At 34.4% G+C, this 20,530-nt stretch overlaps 1 protein-coding gene across 2 annotated transcripts; it reads right to left on the minus strand.

Moving 5' to 3' along the window:
- Nucleotides 1–460: 460 nt before the first annotated feature.
- CLEC6A (C-type lectin domain containing 6A) lies at nt 461–20,367 on the minus strand. 2 transcript variants are annotated; one of them, XM_014740532.3, is made up of 6 exons: nt 20,157–20,367; nt 19,541–19,633; nt 17,974–18,072; nt 11,878–12,029; nt 3,582–3,697; nt 461–2,460 (listed from the first exon to the last, which is right to left on the minus strand). In XM_014740532.3, exons 1-6 carry the CDS (start codon nt 20,185–20,187, stop codon nt 2,316–2,318), a joined length of 636 nt encoding a protein of 211 aa, XP_014596018.1. In that variant the 5' UTR covers nt 20,188–20,367; the 3' UTR covers nt 461–2,315. The 2 variants fall into 2 exon arrangements, with proteins under 2 accessions (XP_014596018.1, XP_023498856.1); XM_023643088.2 differs by lacking the exon at nt 19,541–19,633 and having other exon boundaries at nt 20,157–20,321.
- Between the last annotated feature and the right edge of the window lie 163 nt (nt 20,368–20,530).

A 20,530-nucleotide genomic window follows, 5' to 3' on the forward strand; every position in this document is an offset into this window, starting at 1 on the left:
CTCCTCTCCTTCGTTGTGCCTACCAGTGCTTCAGAGGATGGAAAGTTGTGAAGTACATTTTCCAAACTCCTTTCCAACTATTTTCCTGATGAAATTTGTAAACACCAATTGAATTCAATAGTGTGAGACTTGGAAGTAAAAATGAAGCAGGAGCTAGTTTCCTGCTTGTGTTTCTGCAGATAGCCAAGGTCATAAACTGTGGATTTCCAGATGCAATTGTTGTGGCTAGACTGAGTATGCCAGTGTCCCAGCCTCTTGCGGGTAGAGAGAGAATTGTGGCATGGAGGCAACTGCTTCTGGATCCTGAAATCACTACTACTGCGGTATGATATTGGACCCAAAAGTGCTTGTCAAGAACCCCCAATTCTCATTAATCCAGTCTCCAATTAATTATCTTCCATATATGGACTTTGGGTGCACAAACACATTTGAATCATAATTTGAGATTCATAATACACTATTCTTGACATTCTTGCTTTATTTTGTTGTGTTTGATGTTTATTATACAAACACCACTGCCCTATACAAAAACTAGAACTTCATCTATCACATGCCTGTGTGCTCCTCCCAGTCCCATCCCCTGCCTATCATCCAAATGTAAACATTGTGTTGGGCTTTGTGTTTAGCAAATCCTTGATTTGTTTTCACTTTTACCATACATATATGTGCCAAAAAATATAAGCATACTATGCAGAAGTTCTCCCAGCTTAAAGTTATCCCTACAGAACAACTCTTCAGTTTAATACCCACATTTCATAGACCTTAGATCTCTCTTAATACGGCATTTGCTGGATGATGTTTATATAGGAAAAATGTAGATTTATGTACTTTCCAATGTGGTTGTACCAATATAAACTCAAATCAGCAATGTATAAGAGATCTCATTTATCTGCATCTCCCCCAACTCTTGGTATTATCTGTTTCCTAATTTTTGCCATTAAAATGGGCATGAAATAGGGCTGGCCCAGTGATGTAGTGGTTAAGTTTGCACGCTCCACTTCTGCAGCCCAGGTTTCGCAGGTTTGGATCCCAGGTGCAGACCTAGCACTGCTCATCAAGCCATGCTGTGGCAGCATCCCACATAAAATAGAGGAAGATTGGAACAGATGTTAGCTCAGCGACAATCTTCCTCAATCAAAAAGAGGAAGATTGGCAACAGGTATTAGCTCAGGGCCGGTCTTCCTCACAAAAAAACAAAAGAATGAGTACAGAATAGTAATTATGGTGTTCTTGACTTGCAGTTCTTAAATTATGAGTGAAGTTGAGCATCTCTCTAAAAATATGTTTATTGGATTATGTATTACCTCTTCTATGAAATACTCTTCAAATATTTTGCCCATTTTTTGTCTCTCTAATTGATTTGTGACAGTTGCTTATATGTTCTTGGTATTAATACTGTGTTAGTCATAGTCTTTGAAATATCTTCTCCCAGTTCATTTTTTTCTAATTTTCTTTATAGTATTTTTATGGACATAATTTTAGTATAAAACAACTTTTAATTATTTTCCTTCTCAGTATACATAGTTTGTATCTTTTTTAAAAAAAATCTTGCTATGGTAGCCCGCCTTCAAGATGGCCCTCAATGATTCTCACCTTCTGCTATTCATGCCTTTGGGTAGTCCCCTTCTTTATTATATCATGTTTGGTCTATGTGACCAGTGGAATGCACCAGAAGTTATGGGGTTTGACTTCTGAGACTAGATCATAATAGACATTGATGCCTTACTTGCTCTCTTAGATTAGTCACTCTGGTGGAAGCCAGCCACCACATTGTGAGGAGATTCAAGTAACCCTATGGAGAGTTCCCTGTGGTGAGGAATTGAGGCCTCCAACCAATAGCCACTAACATGTTGCCAGCCATGTGAGTGAGACATCTAGAATGTTGATCCTTCAGCTCTTGCCAGGCCTTCAGATGATTGCAGTCCCAGTCACCATCTTGATCAAAAGGATTTGTCAATGGCATTTTGAGGAAGGAGGGTCATAATTTTCCAAAGTTACCTCCTTATGAATCTTCTAATAGACAAAATAGTGCAATATCTGGCAAAAGACATGTTTGTGAAAAGAAGTATGAAGAAAGGAAAGAAAAGAATGAATAACAAATTAAAGAAAAAAACAAAGGAAGGAAGAGCTCATTCTGTCATTGGAAAAGATGGAACTATCTGTGGAAAAGAGGAAGCTAGAAGAGAGATGAAGGGAGAAAGGCATCCAAATATTTCCATGAACTTCTATGATAAGGATTATACATAAATTATAAGAGGAAATTGTCATTTTATGGTAGGTCTCAACTTTAAAGTCATCGATGAATAGAGTCTCACTCATAGGTAGATCTTCTTCATCTCACATATTGAATGCCTACTAGAATCACAGAAAACATCATTCCAGCCCCATCCTCTCTGATTCCAGAAAACTATTGAAGCACATTCCTCTGCAGAAAAATTGGGCTCATTCTGATGCCATAATCTAAAGAGAAACACAGGGTAAAAACACTTCTGTAATAAATGCATAGTGGTTGATTAGAAAACATGTAGGGTTGGGGTTGAACAGAATGGGGTTCAGGATGAAAGACGATCCCAATGATTGCTCTCCTCTTCTCATACTGCCTTCCTTGAAAACCTCAAGTGAGGACCCACACATTCACAGTTGCTCCTCTAACATTCTCCAGGCAAAATTTTTATGAAACAGAGCAATCTTGGACCTTTCCCCTAGACTCTGATCTTTATTTCCTCCTCTATATAGAACCCTTACCCTAACCCAGGTTATTAAACTGTTCCTTTGTTAGTGGCATCTAATAAACAGTCCTTCATTTGTATACTCTTATCAACTTCCAAAGTTTCTCTATTGTCATGGAGCTACCTTAAATGAGTGTCAGGTGCTTGAGTCTGGACATAAGAAGTTATCATGCCTTCAAGGAATACAATCTATGGTAGGGGGTGGGGGTCGTGGGAGTAGGACATTATTTTTGGAATTAAGAGACTGGTTTTGCTACTGACTCATTTTACCCTTAAAGAAGAAATATAATCTCCCAGGTATTAGATTCTTTATCTATAAAAGTAGAAATCATAATAAGGTCCCCAAATAGCTCACAAGATTGTGTGAGAATCAAATAAGATAACGTGTAATTAAATTCTGAGTTTGTTTAAGCCATAAATAAACAGTATTGTTATATAATTATCCTACTAGAACTGAACATAGTTCTCACTTAAATATTTCAAATTTTATTAATTGGATAAAAATTCAACTGAAGTGTCTACATGTGTTTTAGAGGCAGTGAAATATAATGGTCAAGAGTACCGTCTTTGGAATTAGATAGACATGGAATTAAGACTCAGTTTCTCATCATACTAGTTTATTGACCTTGAACAAATTATTCAATTTTTTCATCAGTAAAATGAGTTCTGAAAAAGAAGTTTTCAAGAAGTTTAAGTGAGATAATGCATTCACTTAATAAGAGCTTAATAATTATTAGGATCTGTTATCATCATGACTATTAGTGTTATCATTAATAGTCACTGCTAACAAATTTCCCTAAGTTTTTTATTTAAACAAGGCCCTGTGTTTCATTAATCTGAGTCTGCGCTCACCTGACATTTTCCTTGTAAGGTGTCTTATCAATCCATTGCCAATTGCCATTGCCTTGTGGATCTGAGAGTCCCAGAAAATAAGAAAGAGATTCATTCAGCTGCTGGATGATGAAATTCTGCATGAAGAAAAAGAGGGTGTCATAAATTGAAATTTCTAGACTGAACAGAATAAAAGCTCTTTATAGCTCTAAAGAGAAAAGAAATGTAAGGTGTGATGAACAATCACATGATGGCTCATTGGATAAGAGAACAGGCCAAAAACACCAACGTCATCACAAGATGATGATGAATTCACATCTCAAATAGAATTTATTCTTTTCTTTACCAAGAGAAAGAATTCCTTACACGTAAAACGTATGTCACTCTTTGAGCTTCCATCATTTTTTAATTTTGTAAGTTTAGATGTGTTCCATCTTATTTCTGATTGTTTTTCAGTGAAATTGCACTTGGCTTATCAAAATTCAAATTTGTTTCTCTACTCTCCTAAGTAGTACTTCTCTAAGAAGTAGTAAATTACTTGTAAAAGTTAAACATAAAGGAGTGCTTACTAGATGTTAACTGTAGTGATTCATTTCTTAAAAAATTATTACTTTTGTTTTCCCATTTGGGCCTCTATATTACCTTTTTGATCTATCTAGATTGTTTTCCCGTAGGTAATTTCTTTGAGGTAAGTGAAATTATTTTTTAATTGATTTTGAATTGAACCTGCAGGCTTAAGAAAAATTTCCTGTGTATTGTCCTGAGATTCTCTGACATAAAGCAAATAGTCTGTGGAAGAGAGGCTGCTCTTAAGCCAAGGCTGTTTTATAAAACATAAGGAAGTTTCCCCGACATTAATTCCTGTTGTTAAAAGTACTCTGCTAGTCATGGAGTAGTATTGTTATCTGCCAAGGCATTTTATATATTTCAATGATTTTAAAAAGCAAACACCCATTTCACTTTTTGGTATTACCATTGCAGCTTAAGTGTATCTGTAGCTTGATATTGAGGATTTTAAAAAGGAGAGAGAGAAAGGAAGAATGCCTCATATTCCCAAATTGCCTAATTTTAGTGAACAAGAATAGATACATTTTTCTTGAGGTATAATTGACATACAGCATTATATTAGTTTCAAGTGTACAACACAATGATTCTCTATTTGTATATATTGTGAAATGGTCACTACAATTACTCTAGTTGACATCCGTCACCATACATAATTACAGAATTTTTTTTCTTGTGATGAGAACTTTTAAGATCTATTCTCTTAGCAACTTTCAAATATGCAATACAGAATTATTAACCATAGTCACAATGCAGTACATTACATCACCATGATTTATTTATTTTATAACTAGAAGTTTGTACATTTTGACTCCTTTCACCATTTCACCCACCCTCTATACTCTGCTAATTCTATTCTTTCTATGAGCTTGGAGTTTTGGGGATATTTTTTGATTCCACACATAAATGAGATTATATGATATTTGTCTTTCTCTTTCTGATTTATTTCACTTAGCATAATGCTCTCAAGTTTCCTCCATGTTGTCACAATTGGCAAGATTTTCTCCTTTTTTATGGCTGAATAATATACCATTGTATATATATGCTACATTTTCTTTATTCATTCATCTGTCAGTTGACACCTAGGCTGTTTCCATATTTTTGGCTCCCATAAATAATGCTGCAATGAACATGGTGGTGCATATATCTTTTTGCGTTAGTGTTTTGCGTTTTTTTGGATAAATGCCAGAAAAAGCTAAAAACACTAGAAGTGGGATTGCTGGATCACACAGTAGTTCTATTTTTAGTTTTTTGAGGAACCTCCATACTGTCTTCCATAGTGGCTGTGCCAGTTTACATTCCCACCAACAGTGCACAAGGGTTCTCTTCTTTCCACATCCTTATCAACACTTGTATTTGTTGTCTTTTTGATAATAGCCATTCCAACAGGTGTGAAGTGATACCTCATTGTGGTTTTGATTTGCATTTCCCTGATGACTGTTGATATTCAACATCTTTTCATGTACTTATTGTCCAGCTGTACGTATTCTTTGGAATGATTCAGATCCTATGCCCATTTTTTACTTGGACTGCTTGGTTTCTGCTTGGTTTTGGTTTTTGGGGGTATTTTTGCTATTGAGTTGTGTAAGTTCTTTGTATGTTTTCAATGTTAAGCCCTTATCAGATATATGATTTGCAAATGCTTTCTCCCATTTAATAGGTTGCCTTTTTATTTTGTTGATGGTTTTCTTTGCTGTGAAGAAGTTTTTAGTTTGGTGTAGTCCCACTTATTGATTTTTGCTTTTGTTGCCTTTGCTTTTGGTGTCAAATCCAAAAAATCATCACCAAGACCAATGTCAAGGAGCTTACCACCTATGTTTTCTTCTAGGAGTTTTACAGTTTCAGGTCTTACATTAAAGTCTTTAATCCAGTTTTTTTGACATTGCCTACACAGAGTATAAAAAAAGAAAACACTATAGAGAGAGAAAAAATAAAATAAAAACAAAAATGGAGAAAGTTTATGTTGTCTCTAGCACTGTATGGAAGAGAAAACATATCTTCTGCAGTGGGACAATTTTTTTCTTTAATCCATTTTGAGTTAACTTTTGTGCCTGGTGAAAGATAGTGGTCTGGTTTCATATTGTTGCATGTGGCTTTCCAGTTTTTCCGACACTATTTACTGAAGAGACTGTCTTTTCCCCATTGTATATTCTTGTCTTCTTTGTCATAAATTAATTGACCATATATTTCTGAGTTTATTTCTGTGCTCTCTATTCTGTTCCATCCATCTGTGTCTGTTTTTATGACAATAATATACTGTTTTGATTACTACAGCTTTGTAATATATTTTGAAATTAGGGAGCATGATCCCTCTAGTTTTGTTCTTTCTCAAGATTGCTTTTGCTATTTGGGGTCTTTTGTGGTTCCATACAAATTTTAGGATTGTTTGTTCTATTTATGTGAATAATGTCATTGGAATTTTGATAGAAATTATATTGACTCTGTAGATTGTTTTGGGTAATATGAACATTTTAACAATATTAACCTTCTAATCCATGAGCACAGAATGTCTTTCCATTTATGTGTGTCCTTTTCAATTTCTTTCATCAATGTCTCATAGTTTTCAGTGTACAGGTCTTTAACCTCCTTGGTTAAATATATCTTGACGTGTTTTATTCTTTTTGATGTAAATGCGGTTGTTTTCTTAATTTCTCTGATAGTTGATTATTAGTGTGTAGAAATTCCTCAGATTTCTGTATTTTGATTTTGTATTCTGCAACTTTACTGAAGCCGTTTATTAGTTCTAACAGTTTTTTGGTGGAGATATGGGGTTTTCTATATATAATATCGTGTCATCTGCAAATAGTGACAGTATTACTTCTTTCTTTATGATTCGGATTCCTTCTATTTCTATTTCTTTCCTAATTCCTCTGGCTAGGATTTCTAATACTATGTTGAATAAAAGTGGTAGAGTGGGCATCCTTGTATCGTTCCTGATCCTCTAGGAAAAGCTTTCATCTTTTCACCATTGAATATGATGCTAGCTGTGGGCTTGTCATATATTGCCTTTATTATGTTGGGGTACCTTCCCTCTATACCCACTTTGTTGAGAGTTTTTATCATAAATTGATGTTGAAATTTTTCAAACGCTTTTTCTGCATCTATTGAATTGGTCCTATGATTTTTACTCTTCCTTTTGGTAATGTGATGTGTCACATTGATTTGTGGATGTTGAACTATCCTTGCGTCTCTGGAATAAATCTCACTTGATCATAGTGTATGAGCCCTTTAATGTATTGTTTAATTCAGTTTGCTAATATTTTATTCAGAATTTTTGCATCTATGTTTATCAGGGATATTGGCCTGTAATATTCTTTTCCTCTGGTGTTCTTGTCTGGTTTTCATATCAGGGTAATGCTGAACTCATAAAATGAGTTTGGACGTGTTTCCTCCTCTTCTATTTTTTGGAAGAGTTTGAGAAGGATTGGTACTAATTCTTCCCTGAATATTTGGTAGAATTCACCAGTGAAGCCATCTGGTCCTGGACTTTTGTTTGTTGGGAGGTTTTTGACTACTGATTAAGTCATCTTACCAGTGATTGGTCTGTTCAGATTTTCTATTCCTTTATGAGTCAGTCCTGGGGTTGTGTGTTTCTAGGAATTTATTCATTTATTCTAGGTTGTCCAATTTGTTGGTGTATTATTGTTTGTAGTAGTCTTTTATGATCCTGTGTATTTCTGTGGTATCAGTTGTAATGTCTCTTCTTTCATTTCTGATTTTATTTATTTCAGTCCACTTTTTTTTCTTGGTGAGTGTAGCTAAAGATTTGTCAATTTTGTTTATCTTTTAAAAAAAACCAGCCCTTGGTTTCATTGATCTTTTCTTTTGTCTTTTAGTCTCTATTTCATTTATTTCTGTTCTGATCTTTGTTATTTCCTTCTACTAACTTGGGGCTTTATTTGTTCTTCTTTTTATAGTTCCTTGAAATGTAAAGTTAGGTTGTTTATTTGAGATTTTCCTTGTTTCTTGAGGTAGGCATTTATCACTATGAACTTGTAACTTGAATTTATCACTTGTGACTGCTTTCGCTACATCCCATAAGTTTTGGTTTGTTGTATTTTCATTTTCATTTGTCTCAAGATATTTTTTTGTTTCTCTTTTGATTTTTTTCATTGACCCATGGGTTGTTCAGCAGCATGTTGTTTAATTTGCACATATTTGTGAATTCTCCAGTTTCTTATAATTATACCATTTACAATCAGCTGGAGATCTTCAATCTTCGAAAGATAATATTGGCAGAATCTACTGCCTGCCTTCCCCTCTTTCAGCTCCACTTGCTGTGCTCCATCAAGCACCATTTTCCCTCTTCAGCAGAGACAACCTGCATCTGAGCCACCTTGGCACACAGGCCAAATATGTACCTTTTTGATCTGTTGTTATTTTGATTAAAAAGTAGTTGCAGGCAATATTTGTGATGTATCCAACATTGAAATTTGCTATTGTAATTATAACATTCTCATTATTTTACAGACAAAACTTCTATGTACTGAAACACAGGGTTCCAGGCTTCTAAAAAACTCTGCACAGCAAAAGAAACAATCACAAAATGAAAAGGAAACCTACAGAATGGAAGAAAATATTTGCAAACCAGCTACCAGTTAAGGGGCTAATATCCAAAATATATAAAGAAATTACAAACTCAACATAAGGAAATAAAGTTTAAAAATCCAATTAATAAATAAGCAAAGGACACAAATAGACATTTTTCCAAAGATTGCATACAAATAGTCAATAGGTGCTCAACATTACTAATCTTAAAGGAAATGTAAATCAAAACCACAATGAGATATCTCCTCACACCTTTCGGATGACTAATAGCAAAAGAAAAGAGATAATAAATGCAGTTGAGAATGTGGAGAAAGAGTCCCTGTGTGCACTGTTGATGGGAATGTAAATTGGTACAGCAACTATGAAAAACACTATGGAGGTTACTCAGAAAATTTAAAATCGTACTGGCATATGACCCAGCAATCTCACTTCTGGGTATATATTAGAAGGAAATTAAATCACTATACTGAAGGTAGATCTGCAACTCCATGTTTATTGGAGTATTATTTACAATAGCTAAGATATGGAAACAACCCAATGTCCATAGATGGATGAATGGATAAAGAAAATGTGGTGTATATATATACAATGTAACATTATTCAGCCATAAAACTGAAAGAAATGCTGCCATATGTGACAACATGGATGAACCTAGACGACATTATGCTAAGTGAAACAAGTCAGAGAGAGAAAAACAAATACTGTATGGTCTGACTTACACATGGGATCTAAAAAAGCCAAACTCATACAACCAGAGACGATAATGGTGGTCCAGGTGATGAGGGCGTAGGGGAAATGAGGAGATGTTAGTCAAAGGGTACTAACTTCCAGTTATAAGATGAGTAAGCTCTGGGGATCTAATGTACAGACAGCACAGTGAATATAGTTAACAATACAGTATTGTCTACATCAAAGTTGATAAGAAAGTAGAACTTAAATGTTCTCACCACCAAGAAAATGGTAATTTTGTAAGTTGATGGATGTGTTAACTGACATTTTGTGGTCATGATTTTGCAACATATATATGTATCAAATCATCACATAGTACACCTTAAACTTATATAATATTTTATGTCAACTGTATCTCTTTAAAGCTGGAAAAACTGTTAGAACTAACAAAAATTCAGTAAGGTTTAGGATACAAAATCAATATACAAAAATCAGTTGCATTTCTATACGCTAGTAATAAACAATCTAAAAAAGAATTAAGAAAGCAATCCCATTTACAATAGCGTTGAAAAAATAAAATACTTAGGAATAAACTTAACCAAGGAAGCAAGAAACTTGTAATCTGAAAACTACAAAACATTTTTGAAAGAAATCAAAGAAAACACAAATAAATGTGAAGATATCCATGGTCATTCATGGGGTCATTCATTGTTAAAATGTCCTTACTACCCGAAGCAGTCTACTCAGTGCCATTCCTATCAAAACTCTAATGGTGGGGTTTTTGGGGGGGTTTTTTCCCATTGAAATAGAAAAAAAAACCCTAAAATTCATATAGAAATTCAAGGGACACATAATAGCCAAAATAATCTTGAAAAAAAAAAGAACAAATTTGGAAGCCTCACACTTTGTGATTTTAAAACCCATTACAAAGCTATAGCTCTCAAAGCAGTATGATACTGGCATAACAACAGACATATACCCCAATGGAACAGAACAGAGTCCAGAAATGAACCTTTGCATATATGGCCAAATGATCTTCAACAAGGTTCCAAAACTACACAACAGGGTAAGGATAAGCTCTTCCACAAATGGTGTTGGAAAAACTGGATATCCACATGCAGAAGAATGAAGATAGACCATTACCTTACACCATATACAAAAATTAATTCAAAATAGAAGACCTAAATGTAAGACCTAAAGTTATAAAAATCCTAGAAGAAAACGTAAGGGAAAAGCTTTATGACATTGGATTTGGCAATAATTTCTTGCATATCATACCAAAAGCACAGGGAACAGAGAAAAAAAGAGACTAATGTAACTATATCAAACTTAAAAACTCTGTGCATCAAAGGAAATAATCAAGAGTAAAAAGGCAACCCATGGAATAGGAGAAAGTATTTGCAAATCGTATATCTGATAAAGGGTTAATATCTATAATATATAAAAATTCCTACAACTCAATAACAAAAAAACAAACATCCCAATTTTTAAAAATCGGTGAAGGATTTTAATATTTTGTAACAACGTACAGTGACAAATGTTAACTAGACTTACTGTGGTGATCATTTCACAATATATATAAATATTTAATCATTATGTTGTACACCTGAAACTAATATAATGTTATATGTCAATTATACCTCAATAAAAATATAATAATAAAAAAATGGGCAAAAGACTTAAATAGACACTTCTTTAAAAAAGGTATACAAATGATCAACAACTATATGAAAATATGCTTAATATTGTTAATCACTTGAGAAATGCAAATCAAAACCATGGTGAAACATCACCTCACACCCATTAGGATGGCCAATATCAAACTAAAGAAAAAGAAGACAAGTGTTGTCAAGGATGTGGAGAAATTGGAACCCTTGAGAACTCTTTGTGGGAGTGTAAAATAGTGCAGCCACTATGTAAAACAGGTGGTTGTTCCTCAAAAACTTAAAATTAGAATTACTATATGATCCAGCAATCCCACTTCCAAGTATATATCCAAAATAATGGAAAGCAGGACCTCAAAGAGATATTTGCACACTTATGTTCATTGCAGCATTATTCACGATAGCCAAGAGGTGAGAGCATCCCAAATGTCCATCAATGTATGAATGGATAAACATTATGTGGTATAAGTATATATAACGGAATATTATTCTGCCTCAAAAAGGGAGAAAACCCTGTCACATGCTACAACATGGATAAACTTTGAGGACACTATACTAAGTGAAATCAGGCAGTCACAAGAAGACAATACTGTATAATTCCTTACACAAGGTATCTAAAATAGTCAAACTCAAGAAACAGAAATTAGAAGGTTGGTTGCCAGGAGCTGGGGGGAGGGAGAAATGGGTAGTTGTTGTTCAATGGATATAGAGTTTCAGTTTTGCAAGATGAAAACTTCGTAGAGATCTTTTTGCAACAGTGTGAATATAGTTAACACTACTGAACAGTACACTTAAAAACAGTTAAGATAATAAATTTTGTGTTACTTTTTCCACAATTAAAAATATTTTAATGAAAAGTAAAACAGAAGTACCTGCTCTGCTTCTGTGTTGATCACCACCAAATGAGCCCCCATCCCCACACAGTTCTGCTCACTCTTGGTCCAAAAATTTTGTTCAGTGGAAACGAAATAGCAGCTGGAACCAAATGGCTTCCAAGTACTTGGACAGCATCCCCAGACTTTTTCTAGGTTGCATGAAAGAGAAAAGTGCAAGATGAGATAAATAGGAGCAAAGAAGGATGTTATATACACATAAAATTCCAAGGATCTGTGGTTGTTTCTAGAGATAGGCTTCTTAATTCATATATTTACTATTCCCTGAATAATATAATGTTGGGCCATAGAATTGCTTTTAAATCAACATTCTTAACATTGAATCCTCAATATTTACTAAGGTTTACCTGAAGAATTGCTCTGGATTTTTTGGCAAAAAAATGGTTATCAATGTTTGTCTGTTGTCTGTTCTTTGTATCTCTTGTACATTAGAAGCACCAAGTTCAAAGAGAGTTGCAAATGACTAACACAGGTGTATCTGGAACACCAGTTGTGCTTAATAATCTTGGGTGAACCACAGGGCCTCAGGTTTTTAAAATGGAATTGATAATTATTCACAGCGTAGTCATGAGAATTGTGCTTCATTAGAATTCTGGCTCCACCATTTATTATGCATGCCTTTGGACAAATTACATAACCTTCTTGAGCCTCAGTTATTTCGTCTTTAATATAGAAATAATAACAGTGCCAACCTCAAAGGGAGTAAATCACGTAATATGTGTGAAGCACTTTAAAAGGTCCAGAAGGTGGAATAATTGCTCATGCATATTACCTATTACTAATTTTTACTCAGTATCAGTTACGTAGGAGTTTAAACAAATATCAGTTCTCTCTCCTTTCCCCTTAGAAGCACCAGTTTGCCACTCTCCTAAGATTAAAAACATCTCTAGTAACCGTATTTAAATCCACTGAAATATTTGATTACATATATATATAATTTTAATATATATATGTATACTCAATAAGTTGTTTAGACTTACTGGGTTTTGAATTTTTTAAAAGGCATTAAAATATATGTGGTCTTCTTGGGCTTAAGTTTTCATTCCACGTCGCTAAGATTCACTCATGTTGTTACATGTAGCTCTATTTTATTCTTTTTTTTGTTTGGTTTTTTTTTTTTTTTTGAGGAAGATGAGCTAACATCCACCGCCAATCCTCCTCTTTTTGCTGAGGGAGATTTGCTCTGAGCTAACACCCATGCTCATTTTCCTCTACTTTATATGTGGGACGCCTGCCACAGCATGGCTTGATAAGAGGTGTGTACGTCCACACCCAGGATCCAAACAAGTGAACCCCAGGTAGCTGAAGCAGAGAGTGCAAACTTAACCGCTACGCCAGCAGACCAGCCATTTATTCATTTTTTTATATTGTTACATCATTACACATTAAATGACAAGAAACAACCTAAAACCTATTCTTCCTTTTATAATATTACAAAATGAATAAAATATACCATAGCTATATCATTTTAATATTGGCCACTTTTAGAAATCTATCTTAGTTTTGCATTCTGTGCATTATTAAAGATTGATTTTTATAATACTCCTCAAAGCATGTATTAGTGTATTATTTTCATTTAAAAAGCCTAATTTGGCTGACTGTTTTAATGGTGGGAATTGGCTTTGCCAATTAAGTTATATATGCAAACTTTTTTCATACATTGAATATGCTAAATCTTCAGCTCTAAAGTTGACAAAAATATTGAAAGCTGCAATGAACGGAAGTATTTTTCAAAAATATATAATGAAATTAACAATATTTTATCCTCCCAATTGTTCTGAGAATAGTGGGCTGATCAAGGTGCTTTGTAAGTATAAAAAGACAAGTATAAAGTCATTTGATTACTTCTAAAAGCCTTTTTTGATGTACTTTCCCAAAATTGAGAATGCAAATGACTATGGACTGAGAAATAACATATCTTTCACAAGTTATTCCATTTATTATTCTTTACTTTCAACAACATTGAAGAATAATCTAATCAAATTCTCAGTTAACAGACCATTACAAATAATTTTTGATAATAGAACACTGTTGATTTTCAGCAAATAGCTGAAAAATTTCAAAAAATTGGGTGATATTCTAACAAAGCTCTTTCTATTCCTATCTACTTATTTAGATAAGATTTATTAGATTCTGTCACTAAATGGAAAAATAGGAATAGAATTGATATTGAATTCTATCTCATTCTAGCAATAATATTACTCAATAATGGGTACATCTGATTGCATTTTTCTAACGTCTCATTCATCACATTAAGAGATGGGCTTCCAATACAGTTTTACTTTATTAGTAATAAGTTATCAAAATTTGTAATAAATTTGTGATGTTTTGAATATTATATCCTGACAATAATTGTAAGATGTCAATCTAGAAGAAATTTTATAACACTTAAAGCCTAATGTTCCACAGGACATAAAACCATTAGACAGACTTATTTACATTTTTCGGTAGATGGGGGAACGTGATGTATTAGTCCAAGGAGGAAAAAGAATGATGTAAAACATCTGACTGTTAAATAATACGTTATTCTCTTTTTTAAAAAAATAGATGATAGGTGTAATGGTATTTAGGCATTAATAGATATATTTTAAAAACAGTTGTAACAGTTTTGTTTTTTAAATGTTAATATTTACAATGTTCCAGAAATTAAAGCCTTTGCTTCTATAAAATGAGAAGAAATTTTTATGTCAAATTAATTGTATAAGAGGGTACAACAATTTTGAAAATCTGTTTGGGGGAGTTTGCAAGCAAAACAGTTTGAAGATCACAAGTCTGGACGGAGCATGGGCATATTGAAGAAACTGACTTTACCCATACATCTGAACGTCTCGACTCTGACTGGGACTGAGTGGGAAACAAATTGGAGAATTTACAATGTGGATTTCAATTATTTTTTAACTTTAATCAAAATGGAAATTTTGTGTTTGAACTTTTATTTTTTCTTTTCAATGTAATAATAATTCAAAAGACTATTGTTAAAATTTTGGTACTTTTATTTGCTGACATGGCGTTATATAAAATAATTTTATCATATAAACTTATCTGTAATTTGGATTGGTTGTACTGAACAGCCTGGTTGACCATAGTTTTAGGTTGGATATATTTAGGGAGTAAATTTGCAGTCTCTTTTGCTAGACAGATGTGGAGTTAATTTAATTAATATCTATTTCTGTCACATTCATTTCAGAGCATTCTGAAGGCAAAGGCTAAAGTGTCCATTGCTGCTTCCAGGAAGGTATTCTTTAAAACTCCAGTTGTTGTGGAAGTGCCTTCAAAATATGGGAAGAACATTTTCTTTTGTTTCCCTTGCCTGAGTAGACATCATATTCAAAAAGATGCTGCTAAGACCAGTGTCAAAGAGTGTACTGCCTATGTTTTTTTCTAGGAGTTCTATGGTTTCAGGTCTTACATTCAAATCCTTAATCCATTTTGAGTTAATTTTTGCATATGGTGCAGGATAATGGTCTACTTTCATCCTTTTGCATGTGGCTGTCCAGTTTTCCCAACACCATTTATTGAAGAGACTTTCCTTTCTCCATTGTATGTTCTTGACTCCTTTGTCAAAGATTAACTGTCCATAGATGTGTGGTTTTATTTCTGGCCTTTCAATTCTGATCCATTGATCTGTGTGTCTGTTTTTGAGCCAGTACCATGCTGTTTGGATTACTATAGCTTTCTAGCATATTTTGAAGTCAGGGATTGTGATGCCTCCACCTTTGTTCTTTTTTCTCAGGATTACTTTGGCTCTTTGGGGTCTTCTGTTGTTCCATATAAATTTTTGGATTCTTTATTCTATTTCCATGAAGAACACCATTGGGATTCTGATTGGGATTGCATTGAATCTGTAGATTGCTTTGGGTAGTATGGACATTGTAACTATGCTTATTCTTCCGACCCATGAACATGAAATATCTTTGCATTTCTTTATGTCTTCTTCAATTTCTTTCAATAATGTCTTACAGTTTTCAGTGTACAGGTCTTTCACCTCTTTGGTTAAGTTTCTTCCTAGGTATTTTATTCTTTTTGTTGCAATTGTAATTGGGATTGTATTCTTGATTTCTCTTTCTGCTAGTTCATTGTTAGTGTATAGGAATGCAACTGATTTTTTTAAATTGATTGTGTACCCTGAAACTTTGTTGTAGTTGTTGATGGAACTACATTAGACTAAAAAGCTTCTGCAAAGCAAAGCAAACCATGAACAAAATGGAAAGACAACTCATCAACTAGGAGAAAATATTTGCAAGTCATTTTTCAGACAAGACGTTGATCTCCAAAATATGTAAAGAACTCATATAACTCAACAACAACAAAATAACAACCCGATCAAAAAATGGGCAGAGGACATGAACAGACATTTTTCCAAGGAGATGTACAGATGGCCAACAGACATATGAAACGATGCTCAGCATCACTAATTATTAGGGAAATGCAAATCAAAACTACAATGAGATACCACCTCACACTGGTCAGAATGGCTGTAATTACCAAGACAAAAAAACAACAAATGTTGGAGAAGATGTGGAGAAAATGGAAGACTCATACACTGCTGGTGGGAAAGCAAACTGGTGCAGCCACTATGGAAAACCGTATGGAGATTTCTCAAAAAATTAAAAATAGAAATACCATACAATCCAGCTATCCCACTACTGGGCATTTATCCAAAGAACTTGAAATCAATGATCCAAAGAGATTTATGCACCCCTATGTTCATTGCAGCATTATTCACAATAGCAAAGATGTGAAAGCAACCCAAGTGCCCTTCTACAGAAGAATGGATAAAGAAGATGTGGTGTATATATATATATGTGTGTGTATATATATATACACACATACAACGAAATACTACTCAGCCATAAAAAAGACAAAATTGTCCCATTTGCAACAACATGGATGGACATTGAGGGTATGATGTTAAGCGAAATAAGCCAGACAGAGAAAGACAAATACTACATGATTTCACTCATATGTGAAAGATAACAAATATATGGATAAAGAGAACAGATTAGTGGTTACCAGAGGGGAAGGGGGTTGGGGGGTGGGCGAAAGAGACAAAGGGGCACTTGTATATGGTGATGGATAAAAATTAGACTACTGAGGGTGAGCATAATGAAGTGTATTCAGGAATTGATAAACAATAATGTATACTTGAAATTATACACTGTTATAAATCATTATAACCCCAATAAAATTACTTTAAAAAAAAAAAAAGATGGGAAGAAGACAGTCCTGATAGAATTACGTTTTCCTCCTCAGAAGTGCCTCCTCCACAATTGTTTGACCAAAGAACCCCAATGTGTCAAGAAAATCATAGGTCAGAGAGGGCAGAGAAAATCATTTTTCACCACCTTCATGGACCATGTTCTTGCCAAATACCAAAAAAGGGAAAATTCAAACATCTCATGGAAATACAAAGAAAAGTCTGTCCTCTCTTTATTTTTCATGTGTTTTCCACAAGAGCAGAAGAATGAATTATTTAGTTCTTGAAATAGCTAGCATGTGGCATTTATTTGGGTTTCTTTTCTTGAAAGGAGTAAGGCCATAAAGACCACTGCAAACATGCACTTTGCCTTTCTTTGAGTTTTTTCACTAGACATAGTATGAGTCAGACCATGATTCTAAATTCAACTCTTCCAACTCTCCACATACAGTTACTAGGTCAACATTTTAGAGTGGGAGCAATCACATCCTGAGCCATGGTCCAAGATCCAAACTGACCAGTAATAAAGCTGATACTTGGAATGGAGTTGGGCATTATTAACTGGGAATCTTAGATACCAAAAAGGGAAATTTATCCGTTTGATAAGGGTGAATAGAGGATTATAATTTCTAGGGATGGGTTGAGCACACTACATGGTGTATGTTGGTAGGATTTATTGAGATCAAGTCTGGAGGAGGATTGTTTTGAGGGCAAATCTAGAGCATGATATGAACATTTAAGTTTAATGATATTCCAAAGATATCTAGGCAGAGACTGTACTGAAAAAAAAAAAAAAAGAAAGAAGAAACTGATCTTGAGCTAACTCTGACCTCTTGCTGAGAAAAGACAAAGTCAGATTAAACACTGAAACACCTTACCTGACACCCTTGTCCCTTCACTGAAACAGGTTAGACTTGAATAATGTGTTTGTAGTTCAGACAGCTTTTTGCCAGTTCTGTCACATTTAAAATAAGTCACTGTGAAGGAAGAAGAAGGGTTAGTATCATCCATTCTTTTACTATAGAGCCATATGCTTTATAAATCTGGGCTAAGATGGCTTAACTCCAACCACCACCACTCTCTTCTCTCTATGCAAGCCAAATAATGACCATGCTAAATGACTGCTTGCTTATATTCATTTATCTTGTTTGTTTACATGCCTGCAAATTTATGTTTAGCTCTTTCCCCATTGAATTTTAAGCTGTATAATTCTAGGACAGAGACCCTTTCTGTTTTCTACATCAATTAATCACAAATACCTCAAATAGCGAGTGTCACAAAATAATCAATAAATATTTGTTGATTCACTGGCTGGCTGCTTCTTCTTAATTTTAATAATTCTGAAGCAAGCTTGCAAGTTATTTTGATATTTTCTAAAATTTCTGACTACTGGTAGCTACAGATAAACATACAGGGTAAATAACAACCAAGAGAAGCCTTTAAACATTTAGAGACATTTCAGTGTCTCAAATGAACACTAACTTTTACGTTCAAGGGTGAACTTTGACCACAACCTGCTCTATCTCAGGTCTGACTTCATTCTTCACTCATTTCTTTCTTGTCCTTTTATTGCTGAAGCTCAATACTGGCAAACCTTTCTACCTTTCTCTTAGCCTATCTTGGGGTCCTGAATATCTGCTTCCCCTTGATTAATGAAATAACTATTCTTAAATCTTTTTCTCCCTGGCAGTTGCCTATGAAATGTAGAGCAGATCTAACTTTGGTGATAGTTATTTGCGTTTTAATAAAGACAATGAGATTTATTTATATCTCAGAAGGAATTAAAACATGGCCTATTTGAATAGAAAGTCACTTTTACTCCCTCCCTGACTGTTTGATAACTATTTTTAATCACCTTACCAGTGAATACAGAACCAAATTGCAGATTAGAAAGCAAAAAGTTCTTTGAGAATTCTCACAAAGTAAGCTTGAAATATTGATTTAATGACAAACAGAACAGGGAAGAAATATTTTATTCTCTTACATCTCAAATATTTCATTTGAATACTTTTTCCTCTCATATTGGGAGAGACTCCCACATGAAAATCAAAGATCTTAATTTAAAGTATTATGACTATAAAAACGATTATAATTGCACTTTCCATAGAGGGCTTTTGTGACTAGAGAACATGTGATCATTAGTGAACCCAGTAGTGGAAGATGGTGTTTTAAAGAATGTCTACAACTAACACACATTCATATGTAAGGTCATGACTGGGAAAATACTAATAAAACCAGGTGAAATAAATCTGGATGCAGAGTCAGTTATCGAAAGATTGGGGAAGAGGAGAAAATGGAGGAGGAGCAGAAGAAATCCAGAAAGCATGGCATTCCAAGTAAGAGCTAACATATTAACGGTGTAAAGGAGAACATACATTAGGGAATCTTTATACAACATGAAAGTGAAAGGGATCAAGAGAAGTGGAACCTCAGTGAAGAACTTACCCACACAGCTCAAAATGAAACAAGCGGCAATGAGTGCTATGGAAATCAGAGCAACAGACCAGAGCCTCACTTGGAACCACCATACTGCTTTCTCTGTAAGATCAGCGAGACAAATGCAGTTACTAGGGGGAAAGGAAGCCAGAGTTCCTAAGAAGCTTAGAGCATTGAAGAAACCAGACAAAGAATCTCACAGTGATTAAAAACCCAAAACAAGAAGAGAGCTTAGAAATTCCCCCAGAATAAATGACCAGGTAGTAGCTCTGAAGTCCAAAACAATCTGGGAAAAATTCACTCTCAGCCAACTGTAATTTCTATTTCCTTATTCCTTCTTCTTACATACTACATTCATCCATTGATTCCCTGTCTTTCTCAGAATGTCACTTTTGTCTCCCACCTCTCATACCACTGTATTAATATTTGGTTTCTTATTCTTTCAAGTGATTCTGGGTCTAAGGAATTATTCCTTCCTTCAATTTCCCATGACCCTACTATTGAGGTCTAATCTCTATTCCTTCAATCTATCCGTTGTCTGCCTCTTCTCTGCAAATGTCCCATCATCTCAGATGATAGAGATAGGTAGAAGTGTATACTGACAACTGAGCAAAGGAATACTCACCTCTACCCTGAGATTGCCCTTCTTGCACCATTATGTGGGCCCCTATGTTCAGAAGGTCCAGGAGCCTCTTGTTCTCTCCCTTGAAGATGTTACCCAGAGATCTGGCTTCTTTCAAAGAGGCCAGAGATCAGAGACAAATGGCTGAACATTCTGATGGGGCCAAGAGACTTCCAACATAAAGTGTATCTCAAGGCAGAACTTGTGGTTTGGACTAAAGTTTCCCGGATTTAAAAATAGCATGAAAAATAAAAGAGGAAACTGAAAAACATTCCCAAAACTGTTCATGAGAACTTTGACAAGAATATTCAGATCATTGTTCTAGTTCTTGAGGTGAATTTTCTCTCTCTGATTTCTATTCATTCGAGCATGCAAAA

This window comes from Equus caballus, chromosome 6, assembly GCF_041296265.1.
Source record: "Equus caballus isolate H_3958 breed thoroughbred chromosome 6, TB-T2T, whole genome shotgun sequence".
NCBI classification, from domain to species: domain Eukaryota; kingdom Metazoa; phylum Chordata; class Mammalia; order Perissodactyla; family Equidae; genus Equus; species Equus caballus.

Excerpts from the sequence above, each read along its gene's own strand:
- CLEC6A (XM_014740532.3), bottom strand. The coding sequence starts at position 20,187 with ATGGTGCAAGAAGGGCAATCTCAGGGTAGAG. Across the intron at positions 12,030-17,973 it reads TGAAGGGACAAGGGTGTCAG|AAAAAGTCTGGGGATGCTGT; the intron begins GTAAGGTGTTTC and ends CATGCAACCTAG. Across the intron at positions 3,698-11,877 it reads TCAACACAGAAGCAGAGCAG|AATTTCATCATCCAGCAGCT; the intron begins GTACTTCTGTTT and ends TTCTTCATGCAG.